Source organism: Trichechus manatus, unplaced genomic scaffold, assembly GCF_000243295.1.
Source record: "Trichechus manatus latirostris isolate Lorelei unplaced genomic scaffold, TriManLat1.0 scaffold00015, whole genome shotgun sequence".
NCBI lineage: Eukaryota > Metazoa > Chordata > Mammalia > Sirenia > Trichechidae > Trichechus > Trichechus manatus.
The window spans coordinates 16792222-16817312 of NW_004443951.1; the positions used below are offsets into that span (position 1 = coordinate 16792222).

Below are 25091 nucleotides of genomic sequence, written 5' to 3' on the forward strand. Positions count from 1 at the left end.
CAGTCTCCAGCACTCGTCGTTTGAGCATCGAACATTTACAAACTTTTTTTCTTGTCATTTTTTCGTAAACAATATGGGATAATAACTATTTACTTAGCATTTCCATTGTATTAGGTATTATAAGTAATCTAAGCCAAAAAAAAAAAAAGAAAACCATCGCTGTCAAGTTGATTCTGACTCATAGTGACCCTATAGGGCGGAGTAGAACTGCTGCATAGAGTTTCCAAGGAGCGCCTGGTGAATTTGAACTGCCGACCTTTTGGTTAGCAACCGTAGCTCTTAACCACTATGCCACCAGGGTTTATATGTAATCTAGAGATGATTTAAAGTATATAGGAGGATGTGCATAGGTTATATGCAAATACTATGCTATTTTACATAACGGAGTTGAGCATCTGCGGATTTTAGTATCTGCAGGGTTCCTGGAACAAATCCCCCCCCTGGATACCGAGGGATGACTGTACATTAATCATGTTCTGCAACCATTACCCTTAATCGATGCCAGATTTCCCATCATCATAAACAGAAACTCACTACTTCCCAAACAGTGGCTCCCACTCTCCCCCTCCCTTCTGCCCCTGGTAACCACTAATAGACTTTGGTCTCTATACATTTGCCTCTTCTTGTCATTTCATATAAGTGAGATCATATAATATTTGTACTTTTGTGATTGACTTATTTCACTTCGCATGTCTTCAGGGTTCATCCATGTTGTAGCATGTATCAGGACTGCATTTCTCTTTATGGCTGAGTAGTATTCCATTGTATGTATGCACCATATTATGTTTATACATTCATCCATTGATGGACACTTAGGTTGTGTCCACTTTTTGGCTATTGTGAATAGTGCTGCAGTGAACATCAGTGTACATATGTCTGTTCGTGTCACTGCTCTTAAGTCCCCTGGGCATATACCTAGGAGTGGAACTTCTGGGTCATATGGTAGTTCTATTTTTAATTTTTTAAAAATAATGTTTTATCATGTTTTTGATGAAAGTTTACACAGCAGATTAACTTCCCTTTCAACAATTTCTACACAGATTGTTCAGTGACATTGGTTACATTCTTCACAATGCGTGAACATTCTCATTATTTCTGTTCTGGTTGTTCTGTCTCCAGTAATCTAGTTTCCCTGTCCCTTTACCTTCTCATCTTTATTCTTAAAGTAATTGCTGACCGTTTGGCCTCATATAGATGATTTTTTAAATGAGCACAGTACTGATGGATGATACTCTTTATTTTGTGAGCCAATCTGTTATTTAGCTAAAAGGTGACCTTGGGATAGTTTCAGTTCAAGGTTTAAAAAGTATCTCAGGGCAATAGTCTCGGGGAGTCCTCCAGTCTCAACTGGTCCAAAAAGTGTGTATTTTTTAAGAATAGACACTTCTGTTCTGTACTTTTCTTCCATGCTATCGAGATCCATCCATTGTGGCCCTAATCGGAACAGTTGGTGGTGGTAGCTGGGCACCATCTGGTTCTTCTGGATTCAGGGTAGATAAGGCTGTGATTCATATAAACTGTTAGTCTTGTAGACTAGTTTCTTCTCTGAGTCTTTCATTTCCTTCTTTCTTTTTTGCTCTGGACAAGTGGAGACCAATAGCTGTATCTTAGAGGGCCACTCACAAGCTTTTTAGAACCAGCCACTATTCACCAAACTAGGATGTAGAACATAAACTTTATAAACTCTTATGCCAGTTGACCGAGTTGTCCCATGAAACTATGGTCCTAAGCCTCCAAACCCAGAAAACCAACCCTATGAGGTGTTTGGTCATGTCTAAGGAATATCCATAACTGTGCCCACTATGTGCTTTATTATATATGTGCATACACACAGACATGCATATATATATATATATATATATGCATACACCTATATGTACACACATATAGACTCACATATACATACCTATATACATATATGCCTACATACATATATATTCGCACATATATTTTTTGGTTGTTGCAAAATTATATATGCCGTAGTAATTACCAAAAGATCTTTTTTTCCTGTGTACATCTTAGTGACATCGTTTACCTTGGTAAAGCTTTGCACACTTCATTCACATTCGGTGTTAACATTTCTCAACACCAAATATAACAAGTGTCTGCTATCTAGAGAGTGATTCCCCTCTCCAACCCCACCCACCCACCCATTCCTGGTAATTACAATGAACATTAGTCTCTCATACCTATTCTTGTCATTTTATAAAAATGAGATGATACAATATTTGTCCTTTTGTGATTGACTTGTTTTACTCAGTATAACGTCCTCCAGATACATCCACGTTATGTTTGGAGGACCCATCACTTCTTATGGCTGAGTAGTATTCCATAATATGAATGTACCACGTTTTGTTTATCCATTCATCCATTGATGGGCGATTAGGTTGTTTCCATCTTTTTGCTATTATGCATAGTGCTGCAGTGAACATAGGTGTGCATTCTATTTTTAATTTTTTGAGGAACTGCCATTCTGTTTTCCACTACAGCTGTATCATTTTGCATTCCCCCCAGCAATGGATAAGGGTTCCAATTTTTCATTTATGTGTTTTTTAAATGAATGATGGTAGTTATTCACTTGTTATGATATGTAGATTTTGTTGGATACATTGATTCAACCCTTTTATTTTAAAATCTCAGGACAATTTGCCATAATTTACATCCTTTGCAACTATTTAAATTTGATGAAAACTTCTAGATATTAAGTTAAAAATATGAAGGGATACATAGTTTTTCAACATTTTCTTTTCCTTGGGCCATTAATGCTATGGCCTCTGCACTCGTCTTTTCTTCACTTTTCTGGGTCCACTCAACCTGCTCTAGTTAGTCCAAAGCCTCACAGAAGCTCCTGCCACTCAAAATTATGTGGCACAAAAAATTGAGACATTGATTTTAAAAGATTGCGTGGCACTCCTTTAGCAGTGCAATAACAAACTTCTCACCTAAACTGTCAGATAATGTACATTGTTAATAACTTCCATCTGTTCTGTTTATCACATGATGAATTAAAGTTGATTTGGGAATGAGGTTAATGTCTTGCCCTGAAGCCAAAATGCTTAATTATAGCTCTGGATATGCCTAGTGCTTCAGCCACCGTGAAACTGTCCCAGGCAAGACATCCTTTTTTTTTTATATACCTCCATGATGATTCCACCAGCGTGAATGCCTTTCATTTCACTGTTTATAATCCTTCATGGGCCAGCTTAATGTCACTTTCTCTGCAAAGTCTTTCCTGATCCTGCCCTGAATTTGCCCACCTGTTTTTGCACATAGTACACTGTGCAGTGAAGTTTCGTCTATACAGGAGTTACATTTTGACATTAGTGCACTGGGCAAAAATTAAGAATAATCAAAATCACCATTGGAAATCCCTTAGGAAGGTGCCACTTTGGAGACTGCTATATTGTCTTTTGAAGGCCAGCATAGCCAGTTCTTCGCCTGCATGGCAACAGGTCACTATTTGTACACCAAATAAAACATTTCATTTAGATGCCAGATAGTTACAAAGTGTTTCAACTACTGTAATCACACTTATTGTGGCAAAAATGCTTACACTGTAAGGCTTATAGAAACTGAGACCCACTGAGGGAGCCATCTACTGCCATGTCCCAGTAGCTCATCCTTTTCTCATCAGGGTGCACACTCATTGAGTAGAATGGCATCCTTCCCTGCCTTCTTCCTCCCTGCCAAGCTGCGTTCCATATAAGTAGAATTCTCCTATGTTCGAGATGATGCAACCCCACTGTATTGTAATTCCCTGTTCTGAAACTACTCTGTTCTAAAACTACCTGAGAAGTTTCAGAACTACTGAGTCCTGAACTGAGTGCTCCTGAAGGACAGAGATTCCCAGGGATTATCACAATGCTTACCTCAGAGTAGATGTCAGTAAAAGATAAAATTAAACAGCCTTCTTTATGTCAGCCTCTGTCATGGATTGAATTGTGTCCACCAAAAATATCGGTCAACTTGGCTGGGTCATGATTCCCAGTATTGTATGACTGTAAACCTGATGTGATTTCCTTATGTGTTGTAAACTCCATCACTATGATGAGGTTATACTGACGAAGTTTACAAGATTAGATAGCGTCTTAATCCAGTCTCTTTTGAGATGTAAGAGAGAGAAGCGAGCAGAGACACATGGGAACCTCACACCACCAAGAAAACAGCACCAGGAGCAGAGCGCATCCTTTGGACCTGAGGTTCTGGTGCTGAGATGCTCCCAGACCAAAGGAAGACTGATGCATCACAAGGACCTTCCTCCAGAGCACGTAGAGAGAAAGTCTTCTCCTGGAGCTGATGCCCTGAATTTGGACTTGTAGCCTACTGGACTGTGAGAGAATAAACTCTTTGTTAAAGCCATCCACTTGTGGTGTTTCTGTTAGAGCAGCACTAGATGACGAAGACAGCCTCCTTTATGTCCATCCCCACCTTTATCCACCTCTGAGAAATTAACGCAGGAGACTCCTGAACCACATCTTTACCTGTAGGCCAAGGGCCAACACAGGTAACATCCTACCTACACAAGACAGTGCACAGCGTCTCCCTCAAAAGGCACTTTCCTGCTGTTTTTATTACATCCAGTCCAGCCTCTTCAGCATGAACCTCAAAGCCATATTTGTGACCACTGTTTCTTCCTTTCCCACCCACTTGAATTCCAGTTTGGCTATCTTTTCCTATATGGCAGTGTCTGGTCTCCAGCCTGCTGCCTGGGCTTCACAATCCCAGAGACATTCGTAACCACTGCTAGACTCAACGGCAATGAGCATAGCCCACACTACCCCACCACACACACAAGTAGGTGCTGGCCCCCACTGAATAGAAAGCCAGTCCTTGCAGGGTAATTTCAATATAGTTCTCTGTCTTTATTGATACACCAGTACACACATGAGGGAAGTAGTGCTTTTCTGGAAAAGAGTGGAGTCCATCACATTTCAGATGTGGAAGTAAACCCTGATGTGGCCAAGGGGCTCTGGCAGTCGGAGCAGCTGCAGTAGGGCTCAGAGGAGCAATCTCTCTTCGTAATAGGTTTTTGAGAAATGATCATCCCCTCCAGGTCCTTCACTTTGTTTTCCACTATCTGGAGTTTTTTCAAAATTTTCTCTTGCAGACCCAAGGACAGGAAGAGATTTTTATTGTCTTGAGCTGGGAAAACGTTCACTTCTGAGTTGGCCATCAAAGCCTGAAAAAAATCTGAACCCTTCTTGTAAACTTTGTAGAGTGTGATTATAAACAACAATATTCTCTAAAATGAAACAACAGAAGTTGAGGGTTATTTGTTTATTCACGTGAAATACCAGTTTACCATAGATGCAAAACAAAACACCCAATAATCCCTCACTCCTGTGCCAAGCCTTTCATTTAATAAAACATCTTCACACCAATTTCCTCTTTTCATCTTCACCACAAACTGGAGCTATAGGGAGGTCAGGGATTGTTATTTGCATTTAATTAATAAAGGTTATAATAATAGATACAATTTGCTGAAAGTTTGCCACGTGCTGGGCTTTGTGCTAGGAGTTAACCTTGCCCATGCAGGACTTACTTATGCAGAAAAACAACTGGATAACCATTTAGACACCTTCCACTTCAGACCCTGTCATTACCCAAAGTCAGATACTTGGAAGTGGTAGAGCCAGAATTGGAATCCAGGAATTTTGACTTCTAAGTACACTCTCAGGACACAATGGTTTGAGAAACTGGATTTTCTGGTCATGAAAAAAAATTTTTTTTTTTTTTTAATGTGTTAGGACAGATTCCTGCCAGGATGAGGATAAAACTATTCATCTTCTTCCTTATCATCATAATTTCTAGCATCATTTATAGAATGCCTATTATATCCTAAGCACTATACATACACTATCTCCTTTAATCTTCACAACAACCGTATGAGGGAGGCACTGTTAGCAAGCTCATCTTACAGATGAAGAAACTGGGGCTTAGAGTTTAGGTGATTACTTTTAGGTCAGACCCTACAGCCCATGCTATTAACTACTCCTTTATACTACCTCTTTCTCTTGGCTGAGGTCTCTGGAGGGCTGCCAGTTCATCTTTCTGATTGAGCTAAAGATTTGTAAACTAGAGCATACCCCACAATTACAGATAAGAGTTTGTTTTGTCGCACAACACACATACACCCATTCCTATCGAGGATTTAGTTCCAAACAAACAAAACCCATTGCTGTGAAGTCCGCTGACACATAGCAACCCTATAGGAGAGAGTAGAACTGCCCCATAGGGTTTCCAAGGCTGTAATCTTTACAGAAGCAGACTGCCACATCTTTCTCCCATGAGCGGCTGATAGGTTTGCCCACCTTGCAGTTAGCAACTGAGCACTTAACCATTGTGCCACCAGGGCTCCTTTTAGTTCAGTTAGATTCCAGTTAAGTGAGATTTTGGAGAAGCACTGAATTTGGAATCCTAAAAATCAGGTTCATATTTCAGCTTTGCTAGCTCTTACAAACTATGGGAACTTGGGCAGGTGATAACCAAGTTCCCTCACTTACAAATAATGATAACCTCTCTCTGTATTTACCAAGCCCTCTTTAAATCCTACCTCCTCCTTAAATTTCCATTGAACTTCAATGAACCTCAGTTTCTTCATTTGCCATGTGAAAATGACCACAATTTCATGGAATTGTTGGGATTTCTCAAAGCACTTTGACTATACCGCTATCATTATTGGTGATTAAACAGAAGTTTGTAAAATCCTAAATGTTTCTCACGGTTCCCACCAGTTACAGCCTTTCCCCCAAAAAAGCCCCTGTATATTTATGGAGCCTTATCTTTTGTCTTTAACACAAGGAAATAATGAAAATACTGCAATGACAATGATCGCACATTCCTCCACCACAGCAGTTTCAGACCATAGTAAGGACAGAAAGGCCAAACCCAAGATTCCAGTTATACTTGCCGGTGCCTGTTCTGTAAAAGCTAACCTACCTAGCGTTGGCACATAGTAGGCATTCAAAGATGAATAAATGATCAAAGAAATTTAGACCTAAGGCTGCCTTCCCAGCTTATAAACTTCTTTATTTTATTATAGCATACAAGCCAAAGACCATTGTGAGAAAGAGCATTTTTATGCTCAAAACCTAATTGATGGAAGATTTCAAGGCTAACCTAGTTTCAACCAGCTTTAGAGACAAGGGCTCACCCTTGCTCACCTTCATGGTCTTGAAACTAGGTGTCAGGTATATGGGAAAGAACTAATCAAATTTCAATTTATAACTATTTAAATTTCTCTGTAACAAAAGAGTATAACCTGAATTGACTGAATACTTCTTTTCGATAAGGCATATAATCCTATTGTCAACAAAATCAAAAAGCAAATCTTCAGGATAACTTGCACAGCTGGAGCAATATTATGTAGTATCCCCAAATTTGTTTGCTGGGGCTCACTAGACTCTCCCAGAAAAGTTGCTTGTAGCCAATTCCATATTGTGCTCAGAGAGAGAGAATCTATAACGTCATCCCAGGAAGGAGATACAGGTAGAAATGTTGACATTTTAATAAGACAGCAGCAGCTCCAGGAACAACATGTGCAGAGGCTTCAGAAACCTAGATATGAGTTAGGGAGAGTAGCCTGGAATCCCACGTGTTCTGTAGCCATTGTGAGCTGTGCTTTGTGATGTCACTGTTCCAAAGGTCAGCTTGTTCCCCACTCACCCAAGTGACCCTTCTCACTCAAAACGAACAGGCACTGGCCTGGTTTTCAATTCAGTCAGGTTGCTTTCTTGGATCTTTGGCAAGTCCTAGCTCTACCACAGCACTGTCCAATAGAACTTTCTACAATGATGGAAATGTTCTATATCTTCTCCGGCCAATATGGTAGCCACTAGCCACTTACAATATGGATAGTGTTACTGAGGAACTGAATTTTAAATTTTATTTAATATTAAATTTAAATAGTCACATGTGGCTAGTGGGTATCACATTAGACAGTGTAGATATAGAACACTTCCAGCAATCCATGAAATGGATAAAGGTTATTTTTACATGACAGATGAGGAAACTGAGGTGCACTGAGGTTCAATGGGAATTTAGGGAGGAGAGAAAATTTAATGAGGGCTTTCTTAGAGTGAATACTTTACTTGGTAAATGTGTTGTTGTTGTTAGGTGCCGTCAAGTCAGTTTCGACTCATAGCTACCCTACGCACCACAGAACGAAACACTGCCCAGTCCTGCGCCATCCTCACAATCATTGTTATGCTTGAGCCCTTTGTTGAGGCCACTGTGTCAATCCATCTCATTGAAGGTCTTCCTCTTTCTCACTGACCCTGTACTTTACTGAGCATGATGTTCTTCTTCAGGGGCTGATCCCTCCTGACAACATGTCCAAAGTATGTGAGACATAGTCTCGCTATCCTTGCTTCTAAGGAACATTCTGGTTGTACTTCTTGTAAGACAGATTTGTTCGTTCTTTAGGCAGTGCATGGTATATTGAATATTCTTCGCCAACACTATTCAAAGGCGTCAATTCTTCTTCGGTCTTCCTTATTTATTGTCCAGCTTTCGCATGCATGGGATGTGACTGAAAATACCATGGCTTGGGTCAGGCACACCTTAGTCTTCAAGGTGACATCTTTGCTTTTCAATACTTTAAAGAGGTCTTTTGCAGCAGATTTTCCCAATGCAATGTGTCTTTTGATTTCCTGACTGCTGCTTCCATGGGTGTGGATTGTGGATCCAAGTAAAATGAAATCCTTGACAACTTCAATCTTTTCTCCGTTTATCATGATGTTGCTTATTGGTACAGTTGTGAGGATTTTTGTTTTATGTTGAGGTGTAATCCATACTGAAGGCTGTGGTCTTTGATCTTCACTTCAAGTCCTCTTCACTTTCAGCAAGTAAGGTTGTGTCATCTGCATATCACAGGCTGTTAATGAGTCTTCCTCCAATCCTGATGCCCCTTTCTTCTTCATATAGTCCAGCTTCTCGGATTAAATGTGGACGGAGGTTATTATTGGATCATTTTGTAGCCCACTTATTTTCATATGCCACTATTGGTTAGAAATTCTGATCTTTGAGAAGGCCTTTAACGTATCTGAGCTCCATTTTGCTCATCTGTAAAATGAGGATTCCACCTCCTTCCCAGGGTTTGTATTAGGAACAAATAGTATAATTTTCTAAGCACTTTATAAACAGTAGCATGCTACACTGTAACATAGGACATGTTTTCAAATCAATTATTTACTGACTAGTACTTACTAGTACTTATATTTGACTGGCACTGACCAGTATCGATTGATTATTTATTGACTAGTACCTGGTGGCACAACGGATGAGAGCTGGGCTGCTAACCAAAAGGTCGGCAGTTCAAATGCACCAGCCATTCCTGGAAACCCTATGGGGCAGTTCTACTCTGTCCTTACATAACAACAACAGTACCTATCATGAAGATATAAAATGTTTCCAAAAAGCTTATGTGAAAAAAGGTAGTTCACATACAAAGTGCATAATCTAAATTGTAAGATCAGATTACAAATGCTGCAAGAATTTGGTTTGCACCAAGAGGAAGAGGGTCACAGTAAAGAAGGAGAGAAGGTTAGCTATGACAAATACTTTTTAAAAAATTGTTTGATGTCCCGAGGTCACTTTTAGCAAAATAACAGATTGACACACAAAATAAAGGATATTATCCATGAATACAGTGCTCCATTAAAAAGCTATCTATGAGACCAAAAGGTCAACAATTACTCTAAAGGAAAGATGAGAAGGGAAACTAGAGCACTGGAAATGGAACAACCAGGACACAATTAAGTAGAGTGTTGACACTTTGTGAAAAATGTAATGTCGCCGAACAATTTGTGTGTTGTTGTGAGGTGCCATCGAGTTGGTTCCGACTCATAGTAACCCTGTGTACAACAGAATGAAACACTGCCCGGTCCAGCACCATCCTCACAATCATTGCTATGTTTGAGCCCACTGTTGCAGCCACTGTGTCAATCCATCTCGTTGAGGGTCTTCCTCTTCGTTGCTGACCCTCCAGCTTACCAAGCATAATGTCCTTCTCCAGAGACTGGTCCCTCCTGATAACATGTCCAAAGTACATGAGACGAAGTTTCACCATCCTCACTTTCAAGGAGCACTCTGGCTGTACTTTTTCCAAGACAGACTTATTCATTCTTCTGGCAGTCCATGGTATATTAAATATTCATTGCCAACACCGTAATTCAAAGGCATCAATTCTTTTCAGTCTTCGTTATTCATTGTCCAGGTTTTAAATGCATATGAGGCGATTGAAAATATCATGGCTTGGGTCAGGCGCATCTTAGTCCTCAAAGTGACATCTTTGCTTTTCAACACTTAAAGAGGTCTTTTGCAGCAGATTTGCTCAATGTAGTAAGTCATTTGATTTCTTGACTGCTGCTTCCATGGGTGTATATTGCGGATCCAAGTAAAATGAAACCCTTGACAACTTCAGTCTTTTCTCCATTTATCATGATTTTGCTTATTGGTCCAGTTGTGAGGAGTTTTGTTTTCTTTACGTTGAGGTGCAATTCATACTGAAGGCTGTAGTCTTTAATCTTCATCAGTAAGTGCTTCAAATCCTCTTCACTTTCAGCAAGCAACATTGCATCATCTGCATATTGCAGGTTGTTAATGAGTCTTCCACCAATCCTGATGCCACATTCTTCTTTATAATAGTCCAGCTTCTTGGATTATTTGCTCAGGATACAGATTAAGTAAGTATAGTGAAAGGATACAACCCTGACATATACCTTTCCTTATTTGAAACCACGCAGTACAATTTGTGTAGAAATTGTCAAATGGGAACTTAATTTGCTCTGTCAACTTTCACCAAAAACACAATAAAATGTTTAAAAAAATTATCTGATGCTATAGAAGATGGAGACACAGAAGTCAGACACTACAGGTTCCAAGTTGTTCATTCTAATTGATTGGGAGAAATAACAGGAATAAGGAAGCCTAGTGGAGACAGAAAAGCTGTTTTGTTCTCACTGGAAGAGGAGGTATGGCAAGTTGCTTGAGGTGTCAAGCATCCAGAAAATGGAGTCTAGATGCTTTTAGAAATACCGCACTTATGTCAGGGTAAAATGACCTACTGATTTAGGAGTAATTGCTATTGATGTTGAACCCATAGTTCACTAGTGACTGATTGTAGCCAGAATCCTTTCTAGCAAGGATTAAAAGTTACTAAGACTCAGTTAGAAACCATTAAAGAATGGTAACCAGAAACTTTTTAGAGAAAGCTAAGGTTGTTAAACGGAATCATTTCTCAATACTTCCTATACTAGATTAGCTCCCCTTGTTACATGGCACCTTCTATTTTACTTTCAAAGTATTTAACACAGTTACGGTTATTTGTGCAATTTTTGTCTTAATATCTGTTTAATATTGTAAAGTCAAGGAAGACAATGGACCATGTCCACTTTATTAACTACTGTATCCCGAGTACCTGGCACATAGTAGGCATGCAAATATTTTTAGAATGCAAAGTCTCTTAGAAGAATTCTAAATATCTTTATAGCTTCAATTGTTCATTCACCAAGTGCCTATTAATGTATTTGTGTACTTGTCTGTATAGAAGTATTATAGTTATTGAAGACAGGACTTGGGAGTATGATAGATCTGGGTTCAAATTTTGGCTCTACTATTCACTAACTTTGTTAGCTTGAGCAAGTTATTTAACTTGATGCCTTGTATCTTCATTTGTAAAATGAGAATAATTCCTACCTTGTAAAGTTGTAATGAGGATTTGATAATTTCTGTAAAAGACTTAGAATCATGCCACACATACAGACAAGGGCAATTATTAGTAGTAGTGACATTTATGACCAGATGCCAAGTATTGTAGTTATCAAGAGTATAAGATGCCTCAAAGAGAATCTAGTTCAAACATCTCATTTGATCCCCCTCTTGGACACCTTAACACCTCCAATGGTAAATCTATCACTGTCTATGACAGACAGCACAGCACCCCTTTAGACAGAGCCAGCCAGCCAGCCCTCCCTCCTTCAGTAGTGACTCACTAATCTTCCACATCATGCTGTTTAGGATGGATTGACTTATGCAACACCTACTTTAAAATCTTCAGTAGGTTCTTCATTGCCTGTCAGATAAAACCCAAAATCTAAAACATGGCTATCAGGCACTAAAAGACCTGAATCCTGCTTATCTATCCAACCAGCTCTCTTCCCTTTTCCTGTTTATTGTCTTAACTCCAGTTATACAGGACTTGGAAATTTCTCTAATACACCAAACTGTTGCACCACAAAGCCTTTGCATATAACTGATCACTCTCTTTGCCTGGCTAACTCATATTGATTCTTCAGGTTTGAGTTTAAATATCACTTCAAGGAAAGCTTTTCCTTTTTTGATCCTCATCACATAGAGCTTCTTTTGCATCACTTTTACTTATTTGTAGATTTGTTTAATGTCTGTTTTCCCTCTAGACTGTAATTTCCATGACACAGGAACCTTGTTGTGTCTTGTTCAACACTGTTATCCCCAGGGTCGAGCACATGGTATATACTTAGTAATATTTGCCTTCTTACTATTCAGATAGCTTTTCTGTGCCTTCTATCTTCTCTTTTCCAGGCTAAACTTGCCAAACACTTTGACAGGTTTTTCAATCTGCCTATCCTGGTTACCTTCCTCAAAGTGGTTCCGATCTCCAAATGCAGTGTCTATCAGAATCCACTCATGCAGGTATGGAGCAAGCAGGCCAGAGCAGATTGAGCCACTCTTTCTAGATCCAACTCAACACGTTCCGACTTTGCCTCTGAATCACTAATACAAAGCCAGGAGGCATCACGTGTCTACCTTTGGGTGGTAGTGGGGAGGTGGGAGGAGAAGAAATTGAGCGACATTTCTGAGTTTTAAGTTTCTTTCAGAAAGGAAAACCTGACTTCTTAGGTTACATGTTATTCACAGAAACATGTACCAACCAGTTTTCTCTTTCCTCAAATAAGGAAATGTCAATACTGGATATAGGACTGTGAAATTGAACCTGCACGACCTGGCTCTTACCTATACTTCCAACTTTCTATTTCCCACTATTCACTTTCACAAACAACATATTCAGCTCAATTACAGAACTATGGTGTTGTTGGTACTCCAAATACCACCTGCAAACTTTCCACCTGTTACTTTCATATTGAGTGCCCCTTCCTGACATTCTTCCAGGCAGAAGAGATTGGAAACTGGGTGCAATCTTTCTAGCTGTTAGTTTGGCAAGACATTTCATCTCTATCTCAAGTTTCTCATCTGTCAAGTAAGGATAATAATAGTACCTACTTCATGGGGTTATGAAAATTCAATGAGTTAATTTTATGTAAAGTGCTCAAAACTGTTGGCAATTACCCTGAATTCTCACAGCACTTAACTACGTCCTACCTGGATTCTAGGCCAGTGCTTCTTGAACTTCTCCATGCCTATGAATCATCTGCAGATGTTACCAATATTCAGATTTTAGTCAAGTAGGTCTAGAGTGAGGGTCTAAAATTCTGCATTTCTAACAAGCACCTAGGTTATGTCCATTGTGCTGGTCCACTACCATACTTTGAGTAACATGTTCTAGGCTACACGAGCCCTCCTTTCACCTCGTTTCATAATGACAGGTGCCTTGACAAAATTTGAATCTCCCAAAATATCTGAAACTACCTTTAAATATATATTTAAATATTTGGTGAACGACTGACTAGCTCTCCAGTATGAAGGCTAGGATAGTACATGTCCTTGGCAGGTCAGAAGTAGGCAACCTGGCACTGAGTGGGGCTAAGATGGGGATGGGATGCCCCTAAGAAGGCTAATCAAAAACTTTCCACCATTCCCCATCCTCTCACCTTCACACATGCTTTTGAAAATGGGGAAAACACCAAAGCAAAGGAATTCTGGGGAAAAAAAAGGCAAGAATGAAAGTGACTATCTCAATTCCTACCCACCATTATAGGGGGCACTCTTGAAATGAGAAAGGCTCTGAAAACAAAGCCAAAGCTTTCAAGTCTGTTCCGGGGTTGGAGCAAACACAAAACAAGCATCAAGTAAAAATATTTACTGAAAACTACAAAAATAGTACTTTGTTGGTTTTAACATAAAACATTGTCTTCCATAAAGATGAAATGAATCTAGCTGCTCCAATTAAAATAGAAAATGATCTTAGGATCAACCACTTAGGCTTATAGGAAGCAAACTGTCAACTGGGTTCTGAAAATTAGAGCTAGGTTCCACTCCACTGCAATACAGACTCGCTTGGTTTCTTCCAGAGGCTAGGAAATGAGAGACAATGAATGGATATAGTTTGGTCCTAAGCAAATTAGTTTTCTTTCGTTCTGGGATGAAATTGGAATTTTTTTTTTTCTCTCTCCGGTATGAGGAATTTTAAGTTAACAGGCGGTTCGCATGCTCAGATCACAGAATGGAATCTTTCAAGATTACTAACCATAGCTCCTCACTTCGTAAGTGAGAAAACTGAAGCCCACAGAAAGAAATTAGCTCAGGGTCCTAAGGAGTCAGTAGTGGTCTCAGCCTCCAAGATATTCTGCCACTTTTTCTTTCAACGGATTCTCCTCTGTTACTTACTGGCATCTGAACCAATAACCTACTTCGGCATGGGGGTGTTTTAGACTCTTAGGGTGAGGAGGTGGCAGAATGAAATTCCTAAAAATCAGGTAAAACAAGGAAACATCATTTAATAAGGATCAGAGAAAAGGGTCTTGAAAACCTATCCACAGAGATGAGAAAAGGCTGTTAGGAGTATGCTTGAGTCATTTCATTGCTAGCGAATAAAAGTGGTTGAAATCTTCGCAAGGAACTGAGGACGACGCTGCTGTATTTGTAAGATCATATTGCTATCCTTGTCGTTAGTCAGAGATGTCCCATAGTCCACTGAAACCCAACACATCAAAGACCAAACTCATCTTGGTTTTCTATCCTCCTCCCAAATACCTGCTCCTCCTTTTGCAGTCCCACCTCAACAGTTGCATCACCACCAAATCTTAAGTTCTCCTCAAATCTTTCCTTTTCTTCACCCTCCAAGATTCAACAATCCTCTCATTAAATCTCTCAATTTCATCTACTCTTCCCCCATTGCAATTGTCAGCAGACCCTCAAGAAGTTTGCTTCAGTTACTTCAACAGTCGTATTATCTACTCTCCGTTTCCATTTTCAGCCCCTCTAATCACACATTAAGTATTCTGTCAATTATTAACTTGAACGTGTTATTTTGCTTAATAACCTTCAAAGGCTCTCAGCTGCCTATAGACTCAAGTCCAAACTCCTTAGTGTTCACGGTTTGGTTCTTGCCTATCTATCTCTATGATAATCTTATATCCTAATGCTCCCCCTTATCAAATTATTTGTAGTTCCCCAGAAACATGCCTTCATACCTCTGGATTTGCTAAGCCCTTCACGTTTTGCTTCGCATACCCATTTCTTTCCACCTGGCCAACTTCAGGGCATCCTCCTCTGGGAGCTATTTTGATTTCCCAGAGTTAATTACTCAATCTCAGAATTTTCTTTCACAAAAAAAATTAAAGACAATTGTCATTCAAAAAGAACCTTGATCTGAATGGTTTGGTTAATTAAAAAAAAAAAAACGAGAAATTACTGGGGTAAAATATGAGTGCACCTCCAGAAAATTCAAGTGCAATTCCAGCTTATGTGTATCATTAAAACTCATTATGGGTAAACAAGAAATGGGTGAAAAATTGTAATTTATTGAAACTCAACTCAAAAAATATAAGATGCTGTAGTGTACAATATATTACACAAAGCACCCTCGGGTGCACATTCAAGTCAAGTAAGAACTCCATATCCCTTTCCCTAGCCCTCCCACCCTGGGACCTTAGTATTTGTTCCATATACAATCATGCACACTTAATTTGAAAAAGGAAGCCCCAGTATATTTTGATGTATTAATTAGCACCAAACAATAGTACAGTTCCATTTCTTTTTTTAATAAACAAAAAACCCAATCAATAAACCAACTGGAGAGCTAATGGACTCAGCCAATACTGCTGACATAGATATTATACATTCATGTAAATACACAGCCTATTCTACCCTAAACAACGGTGTGGCTGGTTCTCAGCCTTTGTTCGAGTTGGCAATTGTCCCAATGCTGCAGTGTTGGAGCCAGTCTGTTTCTAAAACAAAATTGCTATTTAGGAACTTCCTACACAAAGTTCATCTGTCTTTTTTGTTGGAAACAAATCTAAAATTGGTGTGGAAAACTTAGATCTTTCAAGGACAACAACTGGCCGAAGATAATGAAGTTGTTTTAAGGCAAGTTCTCCACAGTCTGTTAATGCTTTGTCCAATACGACCCTCAGGTTTTCCAAGGAAGGAACTGTTGTTGTCTCAGCTACTATTAAAGGCGGGATTGCAGTCAAATTCTCATGAATTGCAGAGTCACTGGAAGAATGAGGTATGTCAACTTCAGGGTCATTGTCATTCACCATATTATTTGCTACAACATTCCCTGTAAAGTCATTACTGGGCTGTGAAGAGTTACTTAATGTTAAGTGCTCTGAAGATTCCCAATCATCAAAATCATCTTCCTTCTCTTCACTTTCCTGAATAAATTTCAGAAATGAAGATTCAAATCCCATAGGTTTGTAAGTCTTCAAATCAAATGACCTGGGCTGTGAATGCTTCCTAAAATTCTCTTTTGGGACATTGGTTGGATTTTTTACAGTGTTTTCTTGCCCTGAACTATGCTGCCCAGTTTCTGAGTCTTTGCTCCTTGGTAAAGGCAGCTGGAAACTTGTGAAGTAAGTCCCACTTTCAGTCCCACTGGGATTAGGGATAGAATTTTCTATTTTACAAGGAGGAGGCTGAACTATATTACACTGTTCCAAAGAAGTGGTTTCTGAACCATGGTTACATTTCAAAGTTCCTCTGTAGAGCAAGGTATCTGCATCAAATACTGGGTTACTTTCTGTACACCCTTTCTGACCTCCATCCCTTCCACCTGGATGAGGAGAATCAGTGTTCTGGTCAGGTGCACTGCTGTTACCTAGGGAATGGCTGTGCTTTGTGTGCTCTGATTCACAGCTTCTATTTTCTTCTTGCTTTATACAGGGCTCCACTCCAGAAGGGGGCTCCTCTTTAATTTTGGTACCATACTTAACACAAACGACAAGCTTTTCCATCTGTTGCGCTAAATAGGCGCTACTCATCTGATGGGTACGTTTGTAATGCCTCACTATGCTGCTCTCCAATTTCACCACAGATAAGCATCCTTGAACCATGCAGGGGTACTGCGTGTGCTCAGACTGCTCCATGCACATATGGAGGGCTTCAGCTCTTGTTTTAAAACTAATCGGAGTTTTCTTGTCTTTGATTAGGCCACATTTTTTAGCCTTAGTACTAAACGATCTTCTAGTATTCTGATGTTCATTCCCCTCAGTGTGAGTTGTTTGACACACCTTTTCACTTCTTAGTAGCCTTTCATTTGCTACTTTCTGGCTTCTAAACAGATCATCATAATAGTCCTTATGTCGGTAATATACATGTTGAGAGTAATTACTGCGATGAGTGAAAATCTGGCCACAGCCATTAAGATCACAATGAATTTCATAATCTGAATGTATTTCTCCTTCAATATTATGTTGTTCCATCAAGTGGTGCTTCAACTTACTGAATGTATAAAAAACAGCTGGACACTGAGGCTGGTTACACGAAAATCTTGCCACAGATTCAGCTTCGGAAAGCACTTTAGGCTCGTCAACATGGTCTAGGTTATGAGAGTCACTACAGTGCTTAGCAAGAGCTTTGGAACACAGGAAGCGTTTATTACATTCTTTGTATTTGCAAGCAAATATCTTTTTACATTTCACAAGTTCCCTTTTGGTTCTTGCTTTGTCTTTCTCTAAACATAATTGTTCTTTGTTGTACTGATGTACAGTTCTATAATGGCGAATCAAGCCTTTTAGATTGGTAAATGAGGAATTGCAAGTTTTATGGATACAGTGGAATGGTTTGTGGTATTTATTCAAAATATAGCACAGATTTCCTTTAGCAACAGTTCTCCTGCTTCCTCTCCCTTCTCTTCCTTCTTGTTCTTCTCTATGGCTACCTACTGGCGATGAAATATCAGATGTTTTACTTTCTGTTTCTTCGCAGGATGACTCTAAGTCTGTTTCTGAACTGCATTCATCTTTTTTAGAATGACAGTGTGGCTTCTCAGAGCTGCTGCTGGGATCACCTCCAAGTTCCACAGAACAATCACCTTTTAACCTGTCTACTGAGCATGGGCCTTCATGATCACATTTTTCATTATCCAAGAGTTTGTGAGTTATTCTGTCACTGCCAATTTGGTGTTTATTTTTATAATGAATCCTAAGGTGCGTTTTTCTTGTAAATGACCTTTGGCAAATATGACATTGGAATGGGGAATATCGATGTTGAAACATGGTTAATTGAAGGACCTTTTCTTTTGAATAATTATGCTTCTTAAGATAATGCGTTAACAAAGCCTCTCTGGTCACAAATTCATATTTGCATCCTTGAAGCTCACAGAAAAAAGGCTTAGCTGCCAACTGTGCAAGGTACTGACTTGGCACATTTTCATCTTGATTCTGAAAATTAAGGTCTGAGATAGATGAAACAGATTGAAGGGACTTAGCACCACTGGATGGGTACCCCTGCCATGACCCTGAGAAAGATCCATGTGTTATTGAGTTTTTCAAGCTTAAATGTTTCAAGCGTAACAGAAGTTCCAACATGGTATCCTCTGTACATGGCCTTTTAGAAGCACAAATGGAGGCTTCTGAGGAATAACCTTGATGTTCTCTTTTACATTTAGTATGGATGTTGTGATCGAGACCTTCATCTGGGGAGTCACTGCTTGTATCTGAACTGGGTTTATGTTCTGCATCAAACTTTTCAGTTGTTTGGTTATGTTCATTACCCGAACAGGGAGAGAGATCTTTTGTCTTTACCTTCTTGGGTTTGAAATGGTATGGGTGAACCTTTCGTAGATGCTTCTGCATCCCTCTTGCGTTTTTGTATGTGGAACCACAGCCATCAAAACCACAGGTAAACTTATTCCCATCAAAACAAACTGCCACACTGGAACATTTTTCTTTTAAACTAGAGGGCACAAAGACTTTTTCATGGGACAATAATATATCCTGCATGCTTTCAGAATGATCCAGTGTGTCAATTAGCTCTTCATTCATTGAAGCTGAAGAGCTCTGACTTAATTGATCACTAGAATTACTGTCACTGTTTTCTTTCAGATTTTCTGCAGTTTCTGTATCTATTTGAGAACTAGCTGATCCTGCACAGAAAAGAAGATCCTCAGGTAAATGTGATTTATCAGATTGGTCAAGTAGGTGGGGTTGATCAATACAATCCTGCTTTTCACCTGTTGCAGGTTCCTCAAGGTTCACTGATTTCTTCATGTCTCCATTAGAGCTTTCAACATTATGCATTGAGAGGTGATTCTGGTACTCAATTTTGGAATAATAGAACTTTTTACAACCAAGAAAGTTGCACGTGTAAGATGCATCCCTAAAGTGTTGTGCTTCGTGGTGGTAAAGCTGTCCCAAATCACTAAAAACAATATTACAACCATTTAATTCACATTTATAACGCAGATCATCATGTTTTTGTTTATGGTTAAGTAGTTCATTCACTGATCCAAACCTAGCATAGCAATCTATAGATACACACATATAAGGTTGAGGACCACAATGCACTTGTTCATGCTCCCGCAGGTGAAAAGCAGACATGAAATGTCGTCGACAGTAAGTACACTTCTCTCTTCTATTTTTCATATCCAAGTAGTGCTTGGCATTTTCATCGTTATTTTGGTGTTCAGCTTTAAGATGCACACTTAAGTATTTAAATTGCTTAAACACACGGGAACAGTCTGTGCCAGGACATGGGTACAAATCTCTGTCTTGCAGGTGGCAATCTTCTAATTTGCTGAATGTGACATATTCATGAGACTCTCCTTTGGCTTGTTCATTCAATAGCTGATTTTGCTCCAGGGTTGCAGAGGGGCTCTTGGGACAAACACCCTTTTGAGAGCCTTTCAACAGTAATTTCTTTCTAGAGCGGTCCCTTCTGCTTGGTGGCATTTTAACATGTTCCATCACATGAGGAACAAATATTTCTTTTCTCTTGAATTTCTTAACACAAACTGGACAGGTGTAAATCCCATCTTCCATATGCATCTTAGAATGATGAAGAATCCGGGCCTCTATACATTCTCGCTTACATAACAAACAGAAAAATTTATACTGAAGCCACCTCTGGTATCTTTCAGAAGAACCAATGGGTTTTTTGTCTCTTTTCTCCTTATGCTGATCTGTCAAATTTCTTCTGTATTGTTTATCATCTTTATTCTCCTCATAGTCACTGAGAAATGACTCTAAAACATCTGTGTCATTAATAGACATTTCATAGCCACTTAGATCGTCATCAGAATCTGAGGCTTCTTGTCCTAGGAGTTGGTGGCAGTGTCGCTTTAAAGTTTTCCAGTCCCAAAATTCAGGATCAAAAGGCCAATGGGCTTTTAAAGCTAATAAGAGTTCACATCGGAGAGAATTCGGAACTGGTGCATTTTCTTCATCAAATTTTTGATCTGGTTGCACATACAGTTCTTCTAACATATTAAATCCATCCAAACTAGGTTCAATTAAGAATTCTGTAAGCTGACAGGCTCGTCTAACTTCTAAATCTTCTGGTAAAAGACAAGCAATTGTTTTACAAACTGATGCCTTCATTTCCTCATCCTCACTTGATCTGAGTTGAAGCGCTCTGACACACAGTAAAATTGACACCCTGAGACCAGCATCTTGTGCCTGTAAGAAAAACAGGGAAGAAAAAATTATTTTTTCATAGACAGAAAAAGGAATAATAGGGATTGCATGACTTTCATTGGTAAGATAGTTTCATTGAAAAGATGGTTTAGCTCTCAAAATCTTTAGAGTTCTTAAAATTTATCTTAAATCTTTCTTCCTTCAACTTACATTTTAGATCCTTCTTGTCTCAACATGCAAACAGTTGGATTAGATGCTACAAGCATCAACAACAATGTACATTTATGGAATATCCAGCTCTACCAGTCGCTATATATTAAAGCAGTCCCCAACTCTCAAGGAATTTAACTATGTGCAAATGTATAAACAATAAATGCAGACGAATTCAAAGAAATTCAGGATGAAAAAGGTCACTGAAGGATTAAAAAAAGAATGATCTTAAGCTGGGTAAAGACAGGACTTAAATAAATGAGGGTAAGAGGAAATACTTGTATAGATGTGAGTCTAGGATTGAATTCAATTTAATAAACTCATGTGTCGAGGCGGGGCCAAGATGGCGGAGTAGTCAGACGTTTCCTGTGGTCCCTCTTACAACGAAGACCCGAAAAAACAAGTGAATTGATCACATACGACAATCTAGGAGCCCTGAACATCAAAGGCAAAGTTCAGGAATCGGACTGAGTGGGAGGGGGAGGAAGAGACGGTTCAGAAGTAGCGAGGAGTTGTTAGACCTGCCCTGGTGGGAACTGGCACCCTGCAGCCGGTGCTAGTAGTGAGGCAAGCAGTGGCGCTCAGGACACGTTTTCCAAACCGGGAGAGCCCCAGCAGCGGAGAGTCTACTCATGACTCCAGAACCAGTGAAAAGCAGCACTCAATCAGCAAAAGTACATGGGTCTAACCACCAAATGGATCAAAAAACACCCCCTCTGGGAAAAACCTTTCTCCCATTTACCTGACCCCTCCCCACTCTGCACCAGTCCCAGGCCACTTCAGCCATTGCCACATCCCTGGGCGGGAAGTAAGGACTCGTTGCTCGCCCTGAGCCATTCTCCTGGCCTTGGAGAGGGAACAAACTAACAAACAGGAATAAATAATTTGCCAGCTCCCATAAGCTGGGAACTTAGAGTAGGTGCAGCTCCTTTGCCTAGGCACAGGCATAAGGGGTCCATGGACTCTGAATGCCTTTCACCCCTCCATAGACCTGTGTGGGCCCACTTCAACAGTGTAGGCCCTCATTAGCGCAGTACAACAGGACATATACATGAAGCCTAACTTCAGCTGTATCAGCTATATGGTGGAATGCCAGGTTCAGGACATTTGACGCCACCCTGCCCATTAAGCAGGGTCCTCACCTACCCACATAAGAGGCCTGAGGACTGGTGGCTCCATCCACACCACCTAGCCACCTGTGATGGGTCCAAGAATAAGTGGTGTCCCCCAGTCCTTACAGCCAACAGCACTGGGTGCTCATATTCCAGCTGCAAAACTCACCCACCTAAGCACTCTAGAGAACAGGGACACGCTTTCCTCTCAGACATTCAGGGGCAGCCATCTGCCCTGTGTCTTGCTCAGCGAGTGACTTCCTACTGCAGCCAGATACCTGTGCCTATATCAATCACCCGGGCCCATCTAGGACTGTAGGCGAGAGCCTGCACTACACACTTGGTGACCAACTACCTGGACACCTGAGCTGAATCCATACAAGAAAAGTAAACAGACTCCTGGGCTCATATACCTAGTAACAGATCTAACCACATGGTGACAGGACGTTAGTGCTTCAAAGGCGCCATAATCAAACTAGCTAACATGAGCAGTCTATTTGGGCATATCAAAACAAAACAAAACAAGAAGCTAGGACACAGTAGGCAAACATAAAATAAACAAATATAATAACTTATTGATGGCTCAGAGACAACAGTCAATATCAAATCACATAAAGAGGCAGACCATGATGGCTTCAGCAAGCTCCCAAAACAAAGAAACAAGAAATTTTCCAGAAGAAGAGAACTTCTTGGAATTACCGGAGGTAGAATAAAAAAGATTAATATATAGAACTCTTGAAGATATCAGGAAGGAGATCTTGCAAAATGCAGAACAAGACAAGGAACACACAGACAAAGAAACAGAGGAACTTAAGAAAATTACAAAAGAGCACAATGACAAATATAACAGGCTGCAAGAATTCATAAAGTGACGACAACAAATCTAGAAGATTAACAATAAAATTTCAGAATTAGACAACTCAACAGAAAGTCACAGGAACAGAACTGAGGCAATGGAAAAGTCAGAATTACTGCGATTGAAGATAAAGCACTTGACACCAACTTATTTGAGGAAAAATCAGATAAAAGAATTTAAAAAAATGAAGAAACCCTAAGAATTATGTGGGACTCTATCAAGAGGAATAACCTACGAGTGACTGGAGTACCAGAACAGGGGAGGATAACAGAAAATACAGAGAGAATTGTTGAAGATTTGTTGGCAGCAAAACTTCCCTGATATCATGAAAGAAGAGAAGTTATCTATCCAAGATGCTCATGAAACCTCACACAAGGTAGATCCCAAAAGAAAGTCACCAAGACATATCATAATCAAACTTGCCAAAACCAAAGATAAAGAGAGAATTTTAAGAGTGGCTAGGGATAAACGAAAAGTGTTCTACAAAGGAGTCAATCAGACTAAGCTCAGACTACTCAGCAGAATCCATGCAGGCAAGAAGGCAATGGGATGACATATATAAAGCCTTGAAGGAAAAAAATTGCCAGCCAACAATTATATATTCAGCAAAGCAGTCTCTCAAATATGATGGCAAAATTAGGGCATTTCCAGATAAACAGAAGTTTAGGGAATTTGCAAAAAACCAAACCAAAATTACAAGAAAGACTACAGGGAGTCCTCCAGTTAGAAAATCAATAACATCAGATAACAACCCAAGACTACAACACAGGACACGGCAACCAGATGTCAACCCAGACAGGAAGACAAAAACAAATCAAAGCCAGAATGCTGAAAATAGGGTAACAGACATCAATATGTAAAGACGACAACATTAAAACAAAAAGGAGGATTAAAACTGTAGTCATAGATCTTTCATATGGAGAGGAAGACAAGGTGATGTGAAGAAATAAAAGAGTGGTTTAAACTTAGAAAAATAGGGGTAAATACTAAGGTAACCACAAAGGAAACTAATAATCCTACACATCAAAATCAAAAATAAGAAAAACATAAAGACTCAGCAAATACAAAATCAACAACAATGAAAAAGATGAAAAGGAAATACATAAACGACTCAGCACAGAAAATTAAGTGGAACAAAGAAACTGTCAACAACACACACAAAAAAGACATCAAAACAACAGCACTAAACTCTTACCTATCAATAATTACACTGAATATAAATGGACTAAATGCACCAATAAAGAGACAGAGAGTGGCAGAATGGTAAAAACACACAATCTGTCTACATGCTGCCTACAAGAGACCATTTTAAAGATACAAACAAACTAAAACTCAAAGGATGGAAAAAATATATCAAGCAAACAACACTCAAAAAAGAGCAGGAGTGGCAATATTAATCTCCGACAAAACAGACTTTAAAGTAAAATCGACTACAAAGGATAAGGAAGGACACTATATACTGATTAAAGGGGTCAACACACTGGGAGGACATAACCATAATAAATATTTACACACCCAACGACAGGGCTCCAAAATACATAAAACGAACTCTCTTCTCTCTGAAAAGAGAGACAGCTCCACAATAGTAGTAGGAGACTTCAATACACCATTTTCAGTGAACGACAGAACATCCAGAAAGAAGCTCAATAAAGACACAGAAGATTTAAATGCCACAATCAACCAATTTGATCTCACAGAGATATACCGAACACTCTACCCAACAGCAGCCAAGTATACTTCTTTTTCTAATACACATGGAACATTCTCCAGAACAGACCACATATTGGGCCATAAAGCAAGCCTTAATAGAATCCAAAGTATTGAAATATTACAAAGCACCTTTTCTGACCATAAAGCCATAAAAGTAGAAATCAGTAATATAAAAGGCAAGGGAAAAAAATCAAACACGTGGAACCAGAACAACACCTTGGTCAAAAACTACTGGATTACAGAAGAAATTAAGGACAGAATAAGGAAATTTATAGAAACAAATAAGAGTGAAAACACATCCTACTGGAACCTTTGGGACACAGCAAAAGCAGTGCTCAGAGGTCAATCTATAGAATTAAATGCACATATCCAAAAAGAAGAAAGGGCCAAAATCAAAACATTAACCCTACAACTCAAGCAAACAGAAAGAGAGCAGCAAAAGAAGCCCTCGGGCACCAGAAGAAA

At 39.5% G+C, this 25091-nt stretch overlaps 2 protein-coding genes across 2 annotated transcripts in view; both read right to left on the bottom strand.

Annotated features, from left to right (window-relative positions):
- Positions 1-4862: 4862 nt before the first annotated feature.
- Positions 4863-7836, bottom strand: TMCO2 (transmembrane and coiled-coil domains 2). Its single transcript, XM_004371895.3, has 2 exons — positions 7262-7836; positions 4863-5242 (listed from the first exon to the last, which is right to left on the bottom strand). Exons 1-2 carry the CDS (start codon positions 7502-7504, stop codon positions 4925-4927), a joined length of 561 nt encoding a protein of 186 aa, XP_004371952.1. The 5' UTR covers positions 7505-7836; the 3' UTR covers positions 4863-4924.
- A 7824-nt stretch (positions 7837-15660) lies between these two features.
- RLF (RLF zinc finger) overlaps positions 15661-25091 on the bottom strand; it is a 97003-nt gene continuing 87572 nt past the window's right edge. The window contains exon 8 of the mRNA XM_004371896.2: positions 15661-20780. Coding sequence (XP_004371953.1) covers positions 16128-20780 — 4653 coding nt within the window. The 3' untranslated portion in view covers positions 15661-16127. The remainder of the gene's footprint in view (positions 20781-25091) is intronic.